Consider the following 19,101-nt stretch of genomic DNA (forward strand, 5'->3'; position numbering starts at 1 on the left):
CTGTCTTAATATATCGACCAAAAATATCACACTTAGGAATAACAGTTGGAGTTTTCTTTCATAAATCATCCAGACTAAATAAACCGCCGACCACTAACTCGTGTCACCATTTCTGAAACCTTTTAACTGATGCCAAGCCTTCCTACGTGAAGCAATGTGTGGTTTTCAAACGTCTGTGTTAACACAGTCAGTCAGTTTCCAACCCGCTATATCCTAACACGGGGGTCTGCTGTAGCCAATCCCAGCCAGCACAGGGCACAAGACAGAAACAAATCCCAGGCACTGCGCCAGCCCACCACAGGGCACACACACACACCTGCATGTCTTTGGACTGTGGGAGGAAACCCACGCAGACACTGGGAGAACATGCAAAATCCACACAGGGAGGACCTAGGAAGTGAACCCAGGTCTCCTTACTGAAAGGCAGCAGCGCTACCACTGCGCCACCGTGATGCTCCTGTGTTAACACAGGACTGTAAAATGCTCTCAATTGCAAGATATGTCAGTCAGTAATCATCCAACCCGCTATATCCTAACACAGGGTCACGGGGGTCTGCTGTAGCCAATCCCAGCAAGCACAGGGCGCAAGGCAGGAACAAACCCTGGGCAGGGTGCCAGCCCACCGCAGGGCACACACATACACACCTACTAGGGGCAATTTTAGGATCGCCAATGCACCTAACCTGCAGGTCTTTGGACTGTGGGAGGAAACCCACGCAGGCACAGGGAGAACATGCAAAATCCACGTAGGGAGCACCTGGGAAGTGAACCCACCTTACTGCGAGGCAGCGGCGCTACAACTGCGCCATCGTGACGCCCCTGTGTTAACATAGTGCTGTAAAATGCTCTCAATTGCAAGATATGTTCACTTGTTTAATATTCACGTGATTTTTCATTCTCGGTGATGCGCATGTGCGTGTAAACTGTGCGCGTGTTTTATAATAAAAACAGGCTGGTCGAGAAGTTTCAGAGAGTGTTGCAGTGAATATTTTAATTCCGTCAGTATATTACCCTGCGTATATCCACTGTTTATTTTCACTTCGTTCACAAGCGTACATTGTTAATAATCTTCTTGCCGATGCACGGATATTTAGTCTATGCGTCAACGGTCTAATTAAAGATGATCCGCTGTGGCAACTCCTAACGGGAGCAGCCGAAAGAAGAATAAGTCATCAATCTGCTTAAAATACGCTGGCGCTCAGCTCAGTTAAAAAAACGGAGACTTTAAAACTGTGGGCAAAAAATGTTTTCGCTGTTAAAAGTGGCATGCTGCCTTGGGCACAAACAATTTTAAAAAATGTGGAAATGAACCAAGATCCTGACACAAGGAGAAACATCATTATGGCTCCTTCATCAAAGTCCTGTTTTTTCAAATTACATTTAACTGCCCGTTTCCAATTTGATTGCTTTGCCCTCGCGTGACTGTTCGCCCTTATTTGTATTAGTGGGCGTGGCGACCCACGTTCTTGTGGGTTTGTAATTGGACGAGTGGACTTCCGATAGAAGTGCAATAACTAGAACATGATTCGCTGACGTTGACGTTGATTGACATTTATCCCGCCCCCTAGGCCCGCTCATAGGTCTTTCGGTCTACATGCCTAAGTGTTGTTTCGTTCCTGCCCGTCCTCCTGTGCTTTGTATTGGCGCAAAGGAGCCGCTGGCACGTGCTTAGCAAAGCTTTCAGTGTTTCAGAAACAGGTACAGTCTAATTGAAATTGTGTAACTTATCATGATGAAACAGCAGATGCAATTAATTTAGTACGATTTTATAGTTTTGGAACGTGTTGTTCTGTTTGGTGTGTGATTGTCATTTAGCGGCCTCGTACAATCTGTGTAGATAGATTGTACTCCTGTTTGCGGACTGCAGTTTGTATTTTTCATGTACGCTTATATTCCTATACGTGGTTATTTATTTCTTTTCTTTTAAAAGTCTCTTGCCATGTCTGCCGACTTCTTGGGTTCGTGGGCATCTGAAAACAGGCCGAGCCAGGACTGCCCAAGTTGCCCCAGCAAAGACTGCTCTCCGGCGGATACCTCGAAGGTGAGAAGCGGGGACGCGATCTTCTCAGGGGGACGTTCAGCTCAGTGTTTTTAAACGCTGTCTTTTGATACAGCGGTGTATTTTTTTCTGTAACTCTTATTTGTACAACAATAATGCCTCATATTATTTATAAAGAGAAGATTCAACACCAAGACCCATTTACAAAGAAAAAAAGGTTAAATATCTTGAAGCTTCACCCACAATATTTAATATAAGATGAAGAGGAAAAAAAAATAAACCACCCATACGAGATTTTTAATAGTTCACGTGCAGTGACCAAACTAAGCAAACGGTTGGCGTTTTTCCCTCTTCATGAATTGCAGGGATAATCAAAGCTGTCACAGTGCCCTAAGAAAAGCGATAAAGGATGGCATACTGTAACTTTCCTAAATCTGGCTTTATGTAAAAAGATTGTTCCTAAAATAATGATTGCATTACTAATTAAAAGTTTATCTTTCATAATAATACCAAAATTTGATCTCTATAGAATTCTTTCAATCCAAAAATCTTTAGAAATAACCTAACATGCCTGTCATTCTGAAAGATTTTACTATATTTGCAGGCATAAAACAAATGAGCTGTTGATTCATTATCTTCATCCCAAAATATACAAGCAATAAAATCAGTCCAAATCTCTGGTTTCAGTTCTTTGGAACAGTGATTCCCAAACTCGGTCCTGAGGACCCACTGTGGCTGCAGGTTTTTATTCCAGCCAAATTCACAATTAGTGATACTAATTGATCTTATTTATTTACATGCTCTTTTTTCCCTTTTCATATTCTGCCTTTATAAAAGCACAGCAGTATGATTTATTTTATTTTTTTTTTTACATTTGTAAGACATTTAGAAATTTAAACGCTTACCTCTCTTTTGTTGTTGTACTATTGTTTTATTTTTTTGTGCAGTTTTCACCTTCATTGTATCCTAAAAATGATAATTAAAACAAACAGCACTGACAGCCAGGTGAACAACACTGAATGGTGAAAGTCTGCAATAACTTTAGCGTCAGACCCACTAATTAGTACATCACTAGGGGGCTCTGCCCCCTGCTCGCTTCGCTCGCCAACCCCTGGTCTTGGGTAACCCGAAATAGATTTGAAAGAGATTATTGTCTGTCCTGGTAATTGTTACATATGCCTCATGTTCACCGTCACAACATCTGTAGGTCTATGTAATATATGTAAATGACAATAGCAGTTTAATTGTTATGTTATGTAAGTATAGAATGTCTTTGAGTTTGCGCAGATCTATGTATGAGATATATTGGAGTGTAAAGGTGTAGATGACGTACGAAGGATATCTTCATACACCACATTTGTAGTAAAGATGGCGTGTTGTCCTTGAATGAGTCATCCTTGGTATGGAGTTATTATAATCTTGACATTAATGTCACATGCATACCGAACTCATGAGAAGGCTACATAAAGTTGTCCATGTCTAAATACAGGCTCAGAGAGGTAAAGGCCGACTCTGTCCACGGTCTGTCCTTGGGATTTGTTGATTAGGTATATGTTGTTTACTGTTAGTAATATGGATAATTGCACTTATTGTTAAAATTACCAATTTCCGTTAGTTGAACTCTTTCGTTTCTGAGCCGTGGCTCCTTCGCTTCCGGTGCATAGGTGCTAGAGGTGGGCGGTATGACTAAAATTCTATACAGTAATCCCTTGCTACTTCGCGGTTCACTTTTCGCGGATTTACGACTTTGCGGATTTTATATGTAAGCATATCTAAATATATAACGTGGATTTTTCGCTGATTCGTGGGTTTCTGTGGACAATGGGTCTTTTTTACTTCTGGTATTTACTTCCTCAGTTGGTTTGCCCAGTTGATTTCATACAAGAGATGCTATTGGCGGATGGCTGAGAAGCTACCCAATCAGAGCACGCAGTTAAGTTCCTGTGTGCTGCTGATTGGCTCAGCGACAGAGTGCTGCATTAACCAGGAAGTCTCATCTCACTCATTCAGCATTAACGTGCTCTTGCTACTGCATTCAGGGGATTATCACCTTGATCGTCATCATTTTTACTGCGCAGCATATTCATCACCATCATCACGTCATATATAGCTACGTGTACTTCGCTATACAGTAAGTGTAAACTTATCTACCGATTTCATACTGCTTAGCAGTTGTCCCTGTTATTAATAGAGTAAAGGGTGGGTTGTAAACAATACAGGGAGGGTTTAAAAATGTCCAAATACACGTTAAATAATTAAATAAATATGGTGTCCCTACTTCGCGGAAATTCAGCTATCGCGGTCGGCCTTGAAACCTATCTCCCGCGATAAGTGAGGGATTACTGTATCACGGTATTTTTGTAAGTTCTGCCGGTTTCACGGTATTAGACGGTATTTTTTTCCCCATGCATGAGTGGATGTTAACCACATTTTCCACTGGAATTACTGCAGTAGACTGGCTAAGAATTACCTATTAGACTGTTATGAGAATTGTACATCGTACAAAAAGACATTTTAATGTGCACACAAGTATTAATCCAGGTTTGCATGGCCCCATAAAGTGATAGTTTTCAAGGGGGTGGCACTAAAGAGAAGGAATCACATTGCATGACAGATGCAGTCAAAATATAGAACCTTTAATTGAACAAATTTTGCAAAAGCTTAAACAATGATTTTGACAACATATTTTCAACCATCCAAAGAGGCATTTAGACTTAGTAAAATATCCAGAGGTGTTTGTCAAAAGTTGGATTGCACTGAACACGTCTTAGAAAAGGAATAAATAGTAAATATTTTTTGTAAACCAACTACACTTTCTGTTAATGTTAACAAACTCTGTCCACTGATACGTTTAAGTGACTTTTTAAACAATTTTACCATCATTAAACTGCATAATATTTAAACTAATAAATAACAACAAAATACATAATAGTATTACTGATAGCTGCACCATTACTTCAAGGCTTCAAGCCCAGGTGCATTACACAGTATTCACCAAATTAAAATAAAATAAAACAAGTGTAACTTGGTGATGACATCTTACCAACTGTGCCATCATTTAGGCAAACTGCATTAATATGGACCTTGCTTCAAGCTAAGCTATATACATAAATAATAAAAACTGCAACTTGCATTTCTAATGCTGTTTGTGGTATAGCCCTATGGAAGCGCATTAGGGCCACTGTGAAGAAAAAAAAAATATGGACACGGAAGAAAAAAAACAAACTATATGTCGAGAATAACTTCGACATGTTGACTATGTCAAGATTAAAGTCGACATTTCCACTTTATTCTCATAGTTTATTTTATAATTAAAGTAGAATGTTGTAAACTAAACTTCATCCTAAAATCAATGTTTAATTTACTAGATTTTCTCAAACCCCGTCACAAGTTAATGCAGCACATCAAATACTTTGTGTTAAGTGTTCCCCGACCCAGTCGTTAATCACTACGCTTCTTAAACTGACTTCCTCCGCACTAAGAGCAGGCGCCTGCAGCAATCACCGCACAGATAAACGTCTTTGTGAAATTAAAACTAGTTATTAACTTAGCCGACGGAGTGTTCAGAACTTTAAAAATATCTTCGTTATACATGTTTAATTATGCCATCCATTCAGAGTTGCGCCCATCTCTGAACGAGTCGCCAGCACATCGCAGGATCAATACAAGCAAAACATACACTAGCAAGTACAAAAACAAGTACAACTTGGCTTGCAGTGTTATCCAGTAGTATAGAAACAGTATTTACACATCTGACCTTTTAAAACCAAAGTATCTCCAGGAAATGGACATGATTCCTTTTTTTTTCGGCAAAACTTCTTCTGTGTCATTATGTTCAACTTTATCGTCCGCTTCAGTTTTGGAATGCTCTCTGTCCATTTTCACCGCGCGGCATACCTATGCCACCGCCCACTATTTGGTGGTGTAGCAGTGAAAAAGGTTCCCACTTGAACAGTTTCCCACTGCGCCATGTTCCGAACGTCGTTTAGGCAATTTAAACCGGTGTTGCGGTATAAGAAAAATCCATATCATAAAAAAAATAAAAAACGGTTTTCGGTATGAACCGGTATACCGCCCAGCACTAATAGGCGCATGCGCCTTCCGTACTATCTCGTGTTTGACTATGCTGTGTTTTGTGGACGTTTGGGGAGTCCGTACTTTCTCTGGTTTGACTGTGAGGCGGGACGCGGAAGCCTCTTCTGTTTGTGTTTTCTGTGAGTACTTATAGTGTTGTACAGTGATCCCTCGCTATATCGCGCTTCGACTTTCGCGGCTTCACTCTATCGCGGATTTTATATGTAAGCATATTTAAATATATATCGCGGATTTTTTGCTGGTTCGCGGATTTCTGCGGACAATGGGTCTTTTAATTTCTTGTACATGCTTCCTCAGTTGGTTTGCCCAGTTGATTTCATACAAGGGACGCTATTGGCAGATGGCTGAGAAGCTACCCAACTTACTTTTCTCTGTCTCTCTTGCGCTGACTTTCTCTGATCCTGATGTAGGGGGTGTGAGCAGGGGGGCTGTTCGCACACCTAGACGATACGGACGCTCGTCTAAAAATGCTGAAAGATTATCTTCACATTGCTACCTTCTGTGTGCAGCTGCTTCGTGAAGCGACATGCTGCACGGTGCTTCACATACTTAAAAGCTCGAAGCGCACGTATTGATTTTTCACTGTTTTGTTTTTCTCCCTCTCTCTCTCTCTCTCTCTCTCTCTCACACACCCTGCTCCTGACGGAGGGGGTGTGAGCTGCCGCCTTCAACAACTTTGTAGCAGCGGTGCTTCGCATACTTAAAAGCCAAACAGCCCTATTGATTTGTTTGCTTTCCTCTCTGTTTCTGACAGCCTGTGCTCCTGACGCGCACTCCTTTGAAGAGGAAGATATGTTTGCATTCTTTTAATTGTGAGACAGAACTGTCATCTCTGTCTTGTCATGGAGCACAGCTTAAACTTTTGAAAAAGAGACAAATGTTTGTTTGCAGTGTTTGAATAACGTTCCTGTCTCTCTACAACCTCCTGTGTTTCTGCGCAAATCTGTGACCCAAGCATGACAATATAAAAATAACCATATAAACATATGGTTTCTACTTCGCGGATTTTCTTATTTCGCGGGTGGCTCTGGAACGCAACCCCCGCGATGGAGGAGGGATTACTGTATTACTGTAATGTGATTCACATATGCTGTGGAGTCCGGATCTTCGGGGCTTCTGTACTATCTCGGGTTTTTGCTTGCGGTGCTTTAGAAGCGTGTTGTAGGCGCCTGCACCTTCCGCACTATGTCGGGTTTGACACTATGCTGTGTAGTGTGGACGTGTAGGGTTTTGTACTCTCTTGAGAAGGCTACATAAAGTTGATTAAGACTGTGTTGTGGTAATCTGGCCGGGTTAATGGTGTTTCTCGGTTTGGAGCCGTGACCGTGACTCCATTAGTTATACATTGTTTACTGTTAGTAATATGGATAATTGCACGTACTGTTAAAATTACTTATTTCCGTTAGTTGAGCTCTTTCGTTTCTGAGCCGTGGCTCCTTCGCTTGCAGTGTATAGGCGCATGCGCCCTCCGTACTATCTCAGGTTTGACTATGCTGTGTTTTGTGGACATCTGGGGACTCTGTACTTTCTCTGGTTTGACTGTGGGGTGGGACGCGGAAGCCTCTTCTGTTTGTGTTTTCTGTGAGTACTTATAGTATCCATATTACTAACCGAGAATGGTAAACATATGTTAATGTGCTTAATATTGTATTACTGTAATGTGATTCACATATGTTGTGGAGTCCGGATCTGTGGGGTTTCTGTACTATCTCGTGTGTACTCTTGCGGTGTGTTACAAGCGCATGGACCATGCTGTGTAGTGTGGACGTTTAGTTCAGAAGCACGTTGTAGGCGCCTACGCCTTTCATAATTTCCCGCGCCTTCCGTACTATCTTTGTGGACCTTTGCGGACTCTGTAGTGTCTTCCGTTTGACTCTGGGGTGCAGCACAAAATCCTCTTTTTTTTGTGTGGCTGTGTCGTTAGTCTTTAGCTATGGGCGCGTTGTTGCTTCATGTCTTATTTATGTTAGTTGAGCTCTTTCGTTTTTGGGCCGTGACTCCTTCATTCGCGGTGGATCAGACTTTGCTTGCGGGTTATGAGACGCGCGCTGTAGGCGCCTGCGCACTATGTCTCCTGCGTCCATCACCGTGTACCTGGGTCCATGCCTTCCAGTTTACCATTCTTGGTTAGTAATATGGATAAATGAAACAATCGGAACACCTGGAAAAGCAGAATAAAAATCAGGCTGAAAATTATTAGTTTTTTTTTTTTAAAAAAAAAAACTTATCCCCTTATAAGTGCTTAGTGCATCATCAATTTTTCATCTTTAAAATTTACCAAACTTTGTTTGTTATTTCTCCATTGACTCCAAAACACAGAAACTGGGAAATAACAGCTTACTTAATTGGGCTAGGAGTCCAATTAAAAACTGAAGTTTGTTGGAACAAAAACCTGCAGCCACAGATGTATCCCAGGACTGAGTTTGGGAAGCACTGCTCTAGAAGGATGTATCCTTGTAAGAATTTGGAAATGGTTTTCCTTCACTTTTGGCATTAACTGGAAACTGTTTTTTTTTTTTTTTTTTTAATGCAGATAAAAAAATTCTAATTTCATTTTTTTTGTGGAAAATGGAGACGACAGTGTTTCTGATAAAACTGAAGGATTAACAGCAAATTATTAAACATCCATGTTAAAAAATATTTCATTGCATAGTGCACATGTCAATGCCAGTTTATTTCTATAGCACATTTAAAACAACAAAGGAATGCTGTGGCCAAGGTGCTTTACAATAAAAGAAGGAAAAAACATACAATTAACATAAACAGAAATAAAATAAATGAACATAAATAAAATAAATAATAAATATAAGTCAGATTACATAATCACAATGAGGAAACCATCAGTATTCCTGAAGGTCATGGAAAGCAAGTGAATAGAAATGAGTCTTTACTCTCGTATTGAATTATAGATGACTCCTTTATGTGACGAGGTAAAGAGTTCCACAGGCGAGGCTGCCAAAGTCCTGTCTGTCCCCCTTAGTTTTACACTTGGTACGAGGGACAACAAGAGACAACTGACCAGAAGATCTAAGCACTCTAGATGGCTGGTGTAAAGCACACAATTCAGATAAATAGGCAGGAGCAAGCCCATGTAAAGATTTAAAAACTAGCAACAAGATTTGAAAATCAATTTGAAAACTGACAGGCCGCCAGTGTAAAGAAGCTAATATTGCAGAAACAGAGTCGGACTTTCTTGCCCCATCAGAAAGCGAGCCGCAGCATTCTGGACCAACTGTAACCTGCGTATCAGGGGTTTGCTAATCCCAGAATACAGCAAGTTGCAGTAATCGAGGCGAGAAAAGATGAAAACATGAGTAGCTTTCTCAAGATCCCTAGAAGATAAAAAAAAAGGCTTGATCTTACCTAACAGACGAAGCTGGAAAAAGCAACTCTTGACTACAGAATTAACTTGGTTCTCAAAAGAAAACAGCAAGATTGCAGACTTGAGGTTTGCAAAAGATGGAGAAAGAGCCAAGAAGTCCAAGACCAATTTGGGCTTTAGCTGATGGACCCACTCTAAGCACCTCCTGTTTTATTTTGATTCGATTTTATTATCAAGTCATCTGGTTGTATTCTCCCTAAGTGTAAAATGTATGCACTTTTACCAAAATATGATTCTGCTCAGAGAAGAGGGCAGACTTGAACTTACTAGGATTGAAAAAGCAGGTGAAGGTCTGGATGCAAAACAGCCTCAGGGGGATGGATGGGTACATCAGAGTCTGTAGTTTGAGAAGCAAGCTACTTGCACCACCTATTCCTTAAATACAGGCCAAGTACCAGTGTTGTCTGCTAGAGGAAACAGCGACTCCAGGATGCTGACCATAAGGTGCTTTTCCAGTTTTCTGCCATTTAATGTCTGTATTCTTTTGCCCATTTTAATCTTTTCTTTTTATTCTTTAGTTTCTGGTATGGCTTTTTTCTTAGGCTAGCATCCTGGAGTCCTCTTGTTCCGTTTTGCAGACAACGGTGGTGTTTGGTGTGCATTTAAGGAAGATGACGATGATTGTTTTTGGGCATCTAAGTAACAGATACAATGTGAACTGTTAACTGGCAGCTCTAGTCGGGGTGCGCCGAACTAAACTAGTGAGTCTGCAGCCAGCGATGATTGCGGTATCCTTTTTATAAAAGACAGATCATAGCATGGCTTTCAGGCTCTAGCGTTAATAGCTCAGCCTCTCCTTTGATAGTTTTACTTGTTTCGCTTCTACTTCGAACCTTTTAGAAGACGGGCATTGTCAAGTTCATACAGTGGGGCAAAAAAGTATTTAGTTAGCCACCAATTATGCAACTTCTCATACTTAAAAAGGTGAAAGAGGCCTGTAATTTTCATCATAGGTATACCTCAACTATGAGAGACAAAATGAGAAAAAAAAATCCAGAAAATCGCATTGTCTGATTTTTAAAGAATTTATTTGCAAATTATGGTGGAAAATAAGTATTTGATCACCTACAAACAAGCAAGATTTCTGTCTCTCACAGACCTGTAACTTCTTCTGTAAGAGGCTCCTCTGTCCTCCACTCGTTACCTGTATTAATGACACCTGTTTGAACTCGTTATCAATATAAAAGACACCTGTCCAAAACCTCAAACAGTCACACTCCAAACTCCACTGTGGCCAAGACCAAAGAGCTGTCAAAGGACACCAGAAACAAAATTGTAGACCTGCAACAGGCTGGGAAGACTGAATCTGCAATAGGTAAGCAGCTTGGTGTGAAGAAATCAACAGTGGGAGCAATTATTAGAAAATGGAAGACATACAAGACCACTGATAATCTCCCTCGATCTGGGGCTCCACGCAAGATCTCACCCCATGGGGTCAAAATGATCACAAGAACGGTGAGCAAAAATCCCAGAACCACACGGCGGGACCTAGTAAATGACCTGTAGAGAGCTGGGACCAAAGTAACAAAGGCTACCATCAGTAACACACTGCGCCGCCAGGGACTCAAATCCTGCAGTGCCAGACGTGTCCCCCTGCTTAAGCCAGTACATGTGCAGGCCCGTCTGAAGTTTGCTAGAGAGCATTTGGATGATCCAGAAGAGGATTGGGAGAATGTCATATGGTCAGATGAAAAAACTCTACTCGTGTTTGGAGGAGAAAGAATGCTGAGTTGCATCCATAGAACACCATACCTACTGTAAAGCATGGGGGTGGAAACATCATGCTTTGGGGCTGTTTTTCTGCAAAGGGACCAGGACGACTGATCAGTGTAAAGGAAAGAATGAATGGGGCCATGTATCGTCAGATTCTGAGTGAAAACCTCCTTCCATCAGCAAGGGCATTGAAGATGAAACGTGGCTGGGTCTTTCAGCATGACAATGATCCCAAACACACCGCCCGGGTAACAAAGGAGTGGCTTCGTAAGAAGCATTTCAAGGTCCTGGAGTGGCCTAACCAGTCTCTAGATCTCAACCCCACAGAAAATCTTTGGAGGGAGTTGAAAGTCCGTGTTGCCCAGCAAAAGCCCCAAAACATCACTGCTCTAGAGGAGATCTGCATGGATTAATGGGCCAAAATACCAGCAACAGTGTGTGAAAACCTTGTGAAGACTTACAGAAAAAAAGTTTGACCTCTGTCATTGCCAACAAAGGGTATATAACAAAGTATTGATGAACTTTTGTTATTGACCAAATACTTTTTTTCCACCATAATTTGCAAATAAATTCTTCAAAAATCAGACAATGTGATTTTCTGGATTTTTTTTCTCATTTTGTCTCTCATAGTTGAGGTATACCTATGATGAAAATTACAGGCCTCTCTCATCTTTTTAAGTGGGAGAACTTGCACAATTGGTGGCTGACTACTTTTTTGCCCCACTGTATATATAAATAATACAGGGTGGTCCAGATCTAATTATGCAGATCCAGATCATCTGAATGACTTTGATTTATGCAGGGACGATTCCAGTTCATTGCAAAGACGATTCTTCATGTCGTCTGTTCGCACACTTCTCGATGGTCCGTGATTTTTTGAGTGATTTTCTATGTAATAAGCTTAATAAGTTATAGTGTAATGAAAATTGCATAATTAGATCTGGGGCACCCTATCCATAAATAAATAACCAGACTTATGCCATAAAATATTTTATTATGTAGAAAATTTACTTTTTCCCTTTTAATGTATTCTCCCCTTGCATCCACACACAGCTGAAAACGCTTGTTCCATTGCTCAAAGCAGTGTTTAAAGACTTCTTCTTTGAGCGCTTTCATGACATCTGTTGATTCAAAATTCTTCCCATTCAATGTGCTTTTGACATTTGGAAACAAAAAGAAGTCACACGGTGCCAGGTCAGGGGAGTATGGTGGGTGATCCATCAGCAGGATATTTTTTCGGCCAAAAATTGGCGCACGGAGATCACATTATGGGGTAGCAGAAGAAGGCAGCTAACTTAGACTGCTGGAGTCCGACTGTTTAAGATATTAAGTTGAAACTGCTAAGAGGCGTTGTTCAAGATGTAAGATAAGAGAGCATTGACCTGTATTGCCCCTCCCCTTCCTAAATCAATAAGAACAAGAGCAGTCTGTTTTTTTGTTTTTTTTTTGTTTTTTTTTTTTAATACACCCCTCGTAAGTCGACTCCAAGCCTTTTAAAGCTTTGTATGTTAGCAGGGTTTTGAAGTTCACATTTCAAAAGACAGCAATGTCAGAACCTTCAAAAAGTAACATTTTGTGTGTTCAATGCACATTCCATACACCAGTAAACAGCTCTAGGATGTGACGAACATCTTGTATTTACTAGCCCGGAGCTAAAAGTGCTATTCAAGAACCCATAAAGTATTTCCATTTCATACAAGAAGGATCTAAATCCAAACTGGCAAAAGAGGCACCTTGTTATGGTTGCTGAAAATTTCTGCTTTGCTCTCCTGAGGGAGTTATTACACATATAAATGACATGCGGATAAAAAGCTATCGTACAACTCCAAAGCACCCTTGAGTTTTTGCTGATGTATAAATGAAGCCTTGAAACGAGTATCTTGGAAAGGGGGAACATTGTTGCTTCACCAATGCAGAAGCTGCTTTGCAAGCTTTCCTCATTTGCCTTTTCTCATTCCTTCTGGTGGCAGCCAAATCTTCTTCTTGTTTCGGCTGCTCCCGTTAGGGGTTGCCACAGCAGATCATCTTGTTCCATATCTTTCTATCCTCGTCATCTTGCCCTGTCACACCCATCACCTGCATGTCCCCTCTCACCACATCCATTAACCTTTGCTTAGGCCTTCCTCTTTTCCTCTTGCCTGGCAGCTCTATCCTTAGCATCCTTCTCCCAATATATCCAGCATCTCTCTTCTGCACATGTCCAAACCAACGCAATCTCGCCTCTCTGAATTTGTCTCCTAGCCATCCAACCTGAGCTGACCCTCTAATGTCCTCATTTCTAATCCTGTCCATCCTCGTCACACCCAATGCAAACCTTAACATCTTTAACTCTGCCACCTCCAGCTCTGTCTCCTGTGCCGCCGTCTCCAGCCCATATACAGTAACACAGCTGGTCTCACTACCGTCCTGTAGACCTTCCCTTTCACTCTTGCTGATACCCATCTGTCACAAATCACTCCTGACACTCTTCTCCACCCATTCCACCCTGCCTGCACTCTCTTTCTCACCTCTCTTCTACACTCTCCATTACTCTACTGTTGATCCCAATTATTTAAACTCATCCACCTTCACCATCTCTACTCCTTGCATCCTCACCATTCCACTGACCTCCCTCTCATTCACACACGTATATTCTGTCCTGGTGGTCCTACTGACCTTCATTCCTCTCCTCTCATATCTCCACCTCTCCAGGGTCTCCTCAGGCTGCTCCCTACTCTCGCTACAGATCACAGTGTCATCAGCAAACATCACAGTCCACGGGGACCCCTATCTAATCTCATCTGTCAACCTGTCCATCACCATTGCAAATAAGAAAGGGCTCAGAGCCGATCCCTGATGTAATCCCCCCCTTCGTCACTCCTACCGCAGACTTCACCACGGTCACACTTCCCTCGTACAGTGGAACCTCAGTTCACGACCATAATTCGTTCCAAAACTCTGGTCGTAAACCGATTTGGTCGTGAACCAAAGCAATTTCCCCAATAGGATTGTATGTAAATACAATTAAATCGTTCCAGACCGTACAAACTGTATGTAAATATATTTTTTTAAAGATTTTTAAGCACAAATATAGTTAATTACACCATAGAATGAACATCGTAATAGTGAACTAAATGTAAAAAACATTGAATAACACTGAGAAAACCTTGAACAACAGAGAAAACTAACATTGCAAGAGTTCGCGCTATAGCCTTACAACCCGATCGCTGTATAAAACACTTTTTTTTTTTTTTTTAATGAGTTTTCAGCACAGGGGAAAAAAAAGGAACATTTGAACAAATCCGAACTTTATTTAAAAACCAACCACAAGCAACCAAGAAAGTAACATTGCAGGAGTTCACGCTAATAGCCTTACAACCCGATCACAGGGAAAAAAATGAACATTTTAAAAATCTGTAACTTAATAAATAACCAAGAAAAGTAACATTGCAACAATTCACGCTACGAACCGAAAAATGAACATTTGAAAAATCCGTAATACAAAAACTAACCATAAACCACCAAGAAAACTAACCTTGCATGAGTTGAGTTCTGGCATGAAGTGAGGAGGAACTGGGTGGAGAGGAGGTTACAGTGCTTAGAAGCCATGGTTAACTGCAAAAGCACACGAACTACTGTAGAGACTGCTGTGTCTGTGTATAGGAGAGTGGCAGATCCCACTACAATAACTAACCGTGCTGTTCCTGTTTCAACTGAATAAAGCTGGTTTTGCTAAAGTACTGCGGCTCAGCCTCGTGTTTTGGGGTGTAAGACAGGGACTTGTAGCGCGGCCACAATATTTTAGGGTTCGCTTCTGTGGCGCCTCACTGCACCGCTTTGAGCCTGCAGTTGTCCTGCCCCACCAATGAACAAACAGCCTTCCATGGACGCGGCAATCGTGCTTCGGGACGCACTTCAGCGTGACGTTCCCGTTGGGTGGGGGGGATCCCAAAGGAGTTCAGAAACCTCACAATAGGAAGAAGAAAAGGATGATTCGGCTTCTGCTAACTCTGCTTCCCACAACTTGCTTCCACATTTAGATAATGTTCTCGTTGATTTCCTCCGACCCAGTTGCACAGCAGCGCTTTAGCCACTGGATTTGGGCATCATTCGCACCCTGAAAGTGTATTATCGCAAGGAAATGCTGAAGAATATTCTCATCGGCATAACTTGTAGACAGGAGGAGACTAAAATTAACGCGAAAGAAGCTACTGAAATGATTGCAGACGCCTAGATAGATAGATACTTTATTAATCCCAAGGGGGAATTGACAAAAGATGAAAAACTACTTGAATGGACGAGTCTCAGCGTGTAAAAATCCATGTCCACGTTGTAAAAGTAAGTGTCCAGGGAATGAATCCACATAAAAGAAAGTGATAGGAGTGATCAATAAAAAATAATAAAAAAAGAGAAAAAAGGTAGAAATATAAAGTCGTACACTGAGCTGCTGAAAAGGCTGCCACTCTCGGCGGCGCCCGAGTCATATATGCCTGGACACAAGTTAAAGAACGCACTATAGCTACAAATGCAGAATCTCATTACAACGAAATATTTTTTTAGGTCCCTGAAAGTTCGTTGTAACGGAATTTTACCTGGTATATCTTGGAGGAATAAAAGTTAAGAACCATTTTTTATTATGGTTGTCATTTCATCTTTCTCCTCAAGAGGGCAGCAAATAGTCATTTTTGTTTTTTGTTTTTGGAATTTTTTTTTTTTTTTTTTACATGTTGGATGTTAATTTTACCACAAATGTCTGTTGTGGTTTGTCTTTTTATGTACTAATTTTTTTTTTGTTTATGCAGACACAAAAATAATATAAGACTGTGCTGTTCTGAGTTAACCCATCTATTGCAATTTGTTGTTGTGTAGGCTTTGTCTGTTTTCGGCATCTTCCTCACAGGTGGTGCAGTGGTAGTGCTGCTGCTTTGCGGTAAGGAGACTGTGGAAGATTGTGGGTTCGCTTCCTGGTTCCTCCCTGTGTGGAGTACTGAGAAAAGCGCTATATAAATATAATTTATTATTATTTTCTTATAATTGGGTGAGTGAACTAAAGACTGTGTGTGCAGAAAGTTAAGGGGTCTGAATACTTTTCTGAAATGACTGTAATTCTTACCATTTGAATCCAAGAATTTAGTGCCTCATTTGTCATTTTCATTGTTGTGTTATGTTGCGCTTTTGCCTTCTTCATACATTATTAAAAAAACTTCTAACTGCCTGATACATTACATTTGAAATTGCAAATTTAAGCCCTTTATTCATTCATCCCAAGTGGAAAGAAAAACTTTTCAGAAGAGATGCAACGTTTGGCACAAAGATTGTTCTTAAAGTTTTCACTTTCCCATATATGTTGGAAATTGTTAGCTTTCCGCATTGAGCAATTTTGCTAAAACACAAAAACAGCATGAGTTATTGTAAGTAACATTTTAATAATATTTAAAATATTTGCTCAAGGGGAGACCATTTACTCCTAATTTGTTGTTGCAGATCTTATTTCATCATATGCTGTATTTGAAGGTTTTGGGCCATCATGGTGCGAAGTGCTGGCTCTGAGGCTAAGTATCTGCGCTGGTATCTGGCAGGTTGACTTTTCAAATCCCATTAGAAGGGATCTTACTCTGTTGGGCCTTTGAGCACAGCCCTTAACCAGAAGGTGAAAATTGCTCCAGGGGTGTGGTAAAATGGCTGAACCTGTTCTGTGACCCACAAAGTTCATGTGAAAAGGCAATTTCCCCTCGGGGATTAACAAAGTATGCCAAAATGTCAAGTCAAATATTAAAAAAATAATAATGTGACTGTTTTGTCTTGGTAGAATAATATATTGCGCTACTTTCCCCTTTTGTATTATTAATATGTAGCCTTTGTCAGAATCTGTCAAATCTCTCAGACTTAATAATTCATTATAATAATAATTCATTACATTTATATAGCGCTTTTCTCAGTACTCAAAGTGCTATCCACACAGGGAGGAACCGGGAAGCGAACCCACAATCTTCCACAGTCTCCTTACTGCAAAGCAGCAGCACTACCACAGCGCCACCTGTGAGGACTGTTTATAAGGTATTATAGTATATAACTTCTCCCCACCTTCCCTTCTACATCTATAACCTCAGGTAATTCGGTGTAGTAAAAGACGAGCAGGAGTTAAGTTACAATTTAAACAATGTATTATTGGTAACCAGTAACAGCGCACTCCACGATAACGTGCCATGAACACACTTGACTTGAGCATTCCTAGTTTTCCTCCTCTTTCTCTGTATGTTAATCTTTTGTTTGCTCAGAGTTTGATACGCTTGCTGCTTCCTGAGCTGCTCTTCTTTTTTCCACCCTAGCAGCCTGCTGCTTCTCTTCTTTCATAGGCATCTTTTCGCGTTAAAACTTTTTGTGTTGCAATTATTTAGTACGTTTTTCTTCATTTTTCACTTAAGCTGGCACTTAAATGTTCGATTTGCCTCAGGAACGATCTAAGATATGAAAAGGTAAGGGAAGTGACAGTGAAGGTGGTAGGGAATGCGAACGATGCAGGTACGCATGCTCCGCATGGCCACCTTGCTGCGCACTGCCGAGAGTTGATTCTACAATAAAATAAAATAGAGTAATAAAAATCATCACCCCGCAAGCGGGTAGTTGTGCTTGAAAGTTTGTGAACCCTTTAGAATTTTCTATATTTCTGCATAAATATGACCTAAAACATCATCAGAATTTCACTCAAGTCCTAAAAGTAGATAAAGAGAAACCAGTTAAACAAATGAGACAAAAATATTATACTTGGTCATTTATTTATTGAGGAAAATGATTGAATATTACATATTTGTGAGTGGCAAAAGTATTTGAACCTTTGCTTTGAGTATCTGGTGTGACCCCCTTTTTGCAGCGGTAACTACAACTAAACGTTTCCGGTGACTGTTGATCAGTCCTGCACACCGGCTTGGAGGAATTTGAGCCCATTCCTCCATACAGAACAGCTTCAACTCTGGGATGTTGGTGGGTTTCCTCACATTAACTGCTCGCTTCAGGTCCTTCCACAACATTTTGATTGGATTAAGGTCAGGACTTTGACTTGGCCATTCCAAAACATTAACTTTATTCTTCTTTAACCATTCTTTGGTAGAACGACTTGTGTGCTTAAGGTCGTTGTCTTGCTGCATGACCCACCTTCTCTTGAGATTCAGTTCATGGACAGATGTTCTGACCTTTTCCTTTAGAATTATCTGATATAATTCAGAATTCATTGTTCCATCAATGAAGGCAAGCCGTCCTGGCCCAGATGCAACAAATCATGATACTACCACCACCATGTTTCACAGATGGGATAAGGTTCTTAAGCTGGAATGCAGTGTTTTCCTTTTTCCAAACATAATGCTTTTCATGTAAACCAAAAAGTTCTATTTTGGTCTCCTCCATCCACAAAAATTCTTCCAATAGCCTTCTGGTTTGTCTACGTGATCTTTAGCAAACTGCAGACAAGCAGCAATGTTTTTTTTGGAGAGCAGTGGCCTTCTCCTTGCAGCCCTGCCATGCACACCATTGTTGTTCAGTGTTCTCCTGATGGTGGACTCATGAACATGAACATTAGCCAATGTGAGAGAGGCCTACCGTTGCTTAGAAGTTACCCTGGGGTCCTTTGTGACCTCGCCGACTATTACACGCCTTGCTCTTGGAGTGATCTTTGTTGGTCGACCACTCCTGGGGAGGGTAACAATGGTGTTGAATTTCCTCCATTTGTACACAATCTGTCTGACTGTGGATTGGTGGAGTCCAGACTCTTTAGAGATGGTTTTGTAACCTTTTCCATCCTGATGAGCATCAACAACTTTTTTTTTTCCGGAGGTCCTCAGAAATTTCCTTTGTTCGTGCCATGATACACTTCCACAGACATGTGTTGTGAAGAGCAGACTTTGATAGATCCTGTTCTTTAAATAACACAGGGTGCCCA

At 40.9% G+C, this 19,101-nt stretch overlaps 1 protein-coding gene across 2 annotated transcripts in view; it reads left to right on the plus strand.

Moving 5' to 3' along the window:
* Window positions 1-1,565: 1,565 nt before the first annotated feature.
* apip (APAF1 interacting protein) overlaps window positions 1,566-19,101 on the plus strand; it is a 56,759-nt gene continuing 39,223 nt past the window's right edge. The window contains exons 1-2 of one of the 2 annotated variants that reach the window (XM_028793489.2): window positions 1,566-1,698; window positions 1,931-2,041. In XM_028793489.2, the coding sequence (XP_028649322.1) occupies window positions 1,940-2,041 (102 nt within the window). In that variant the 5' untranslated portion in view covers window positions 1,566-1,698; window positions 1,931-1,939. Of the gene's footprint in view, window positions 1,699-1,742; window positions 1,834-1,930; window positions 2,042-19,101 lie in introns of those variants that run through there. The other variant, XM_028793488.2, reaches the window with a different exon arrangement.

The sequence above is a fragment of the Erpetoichthys calabaricus genome, chromosome 2 (assembly GCF_900747795.2).
Source record: "Erpetoichthys calabaricus chromosome 2, fErpCal1.3, whole genome shotgun sequence".
NCBI classification, from domain to species: Eukaryota; Metazoa; Chordata; class Cladistia; order Polypteriformes; family Polypteridae; genus Erpetoichthys; species Erpetoichthys calabaricus.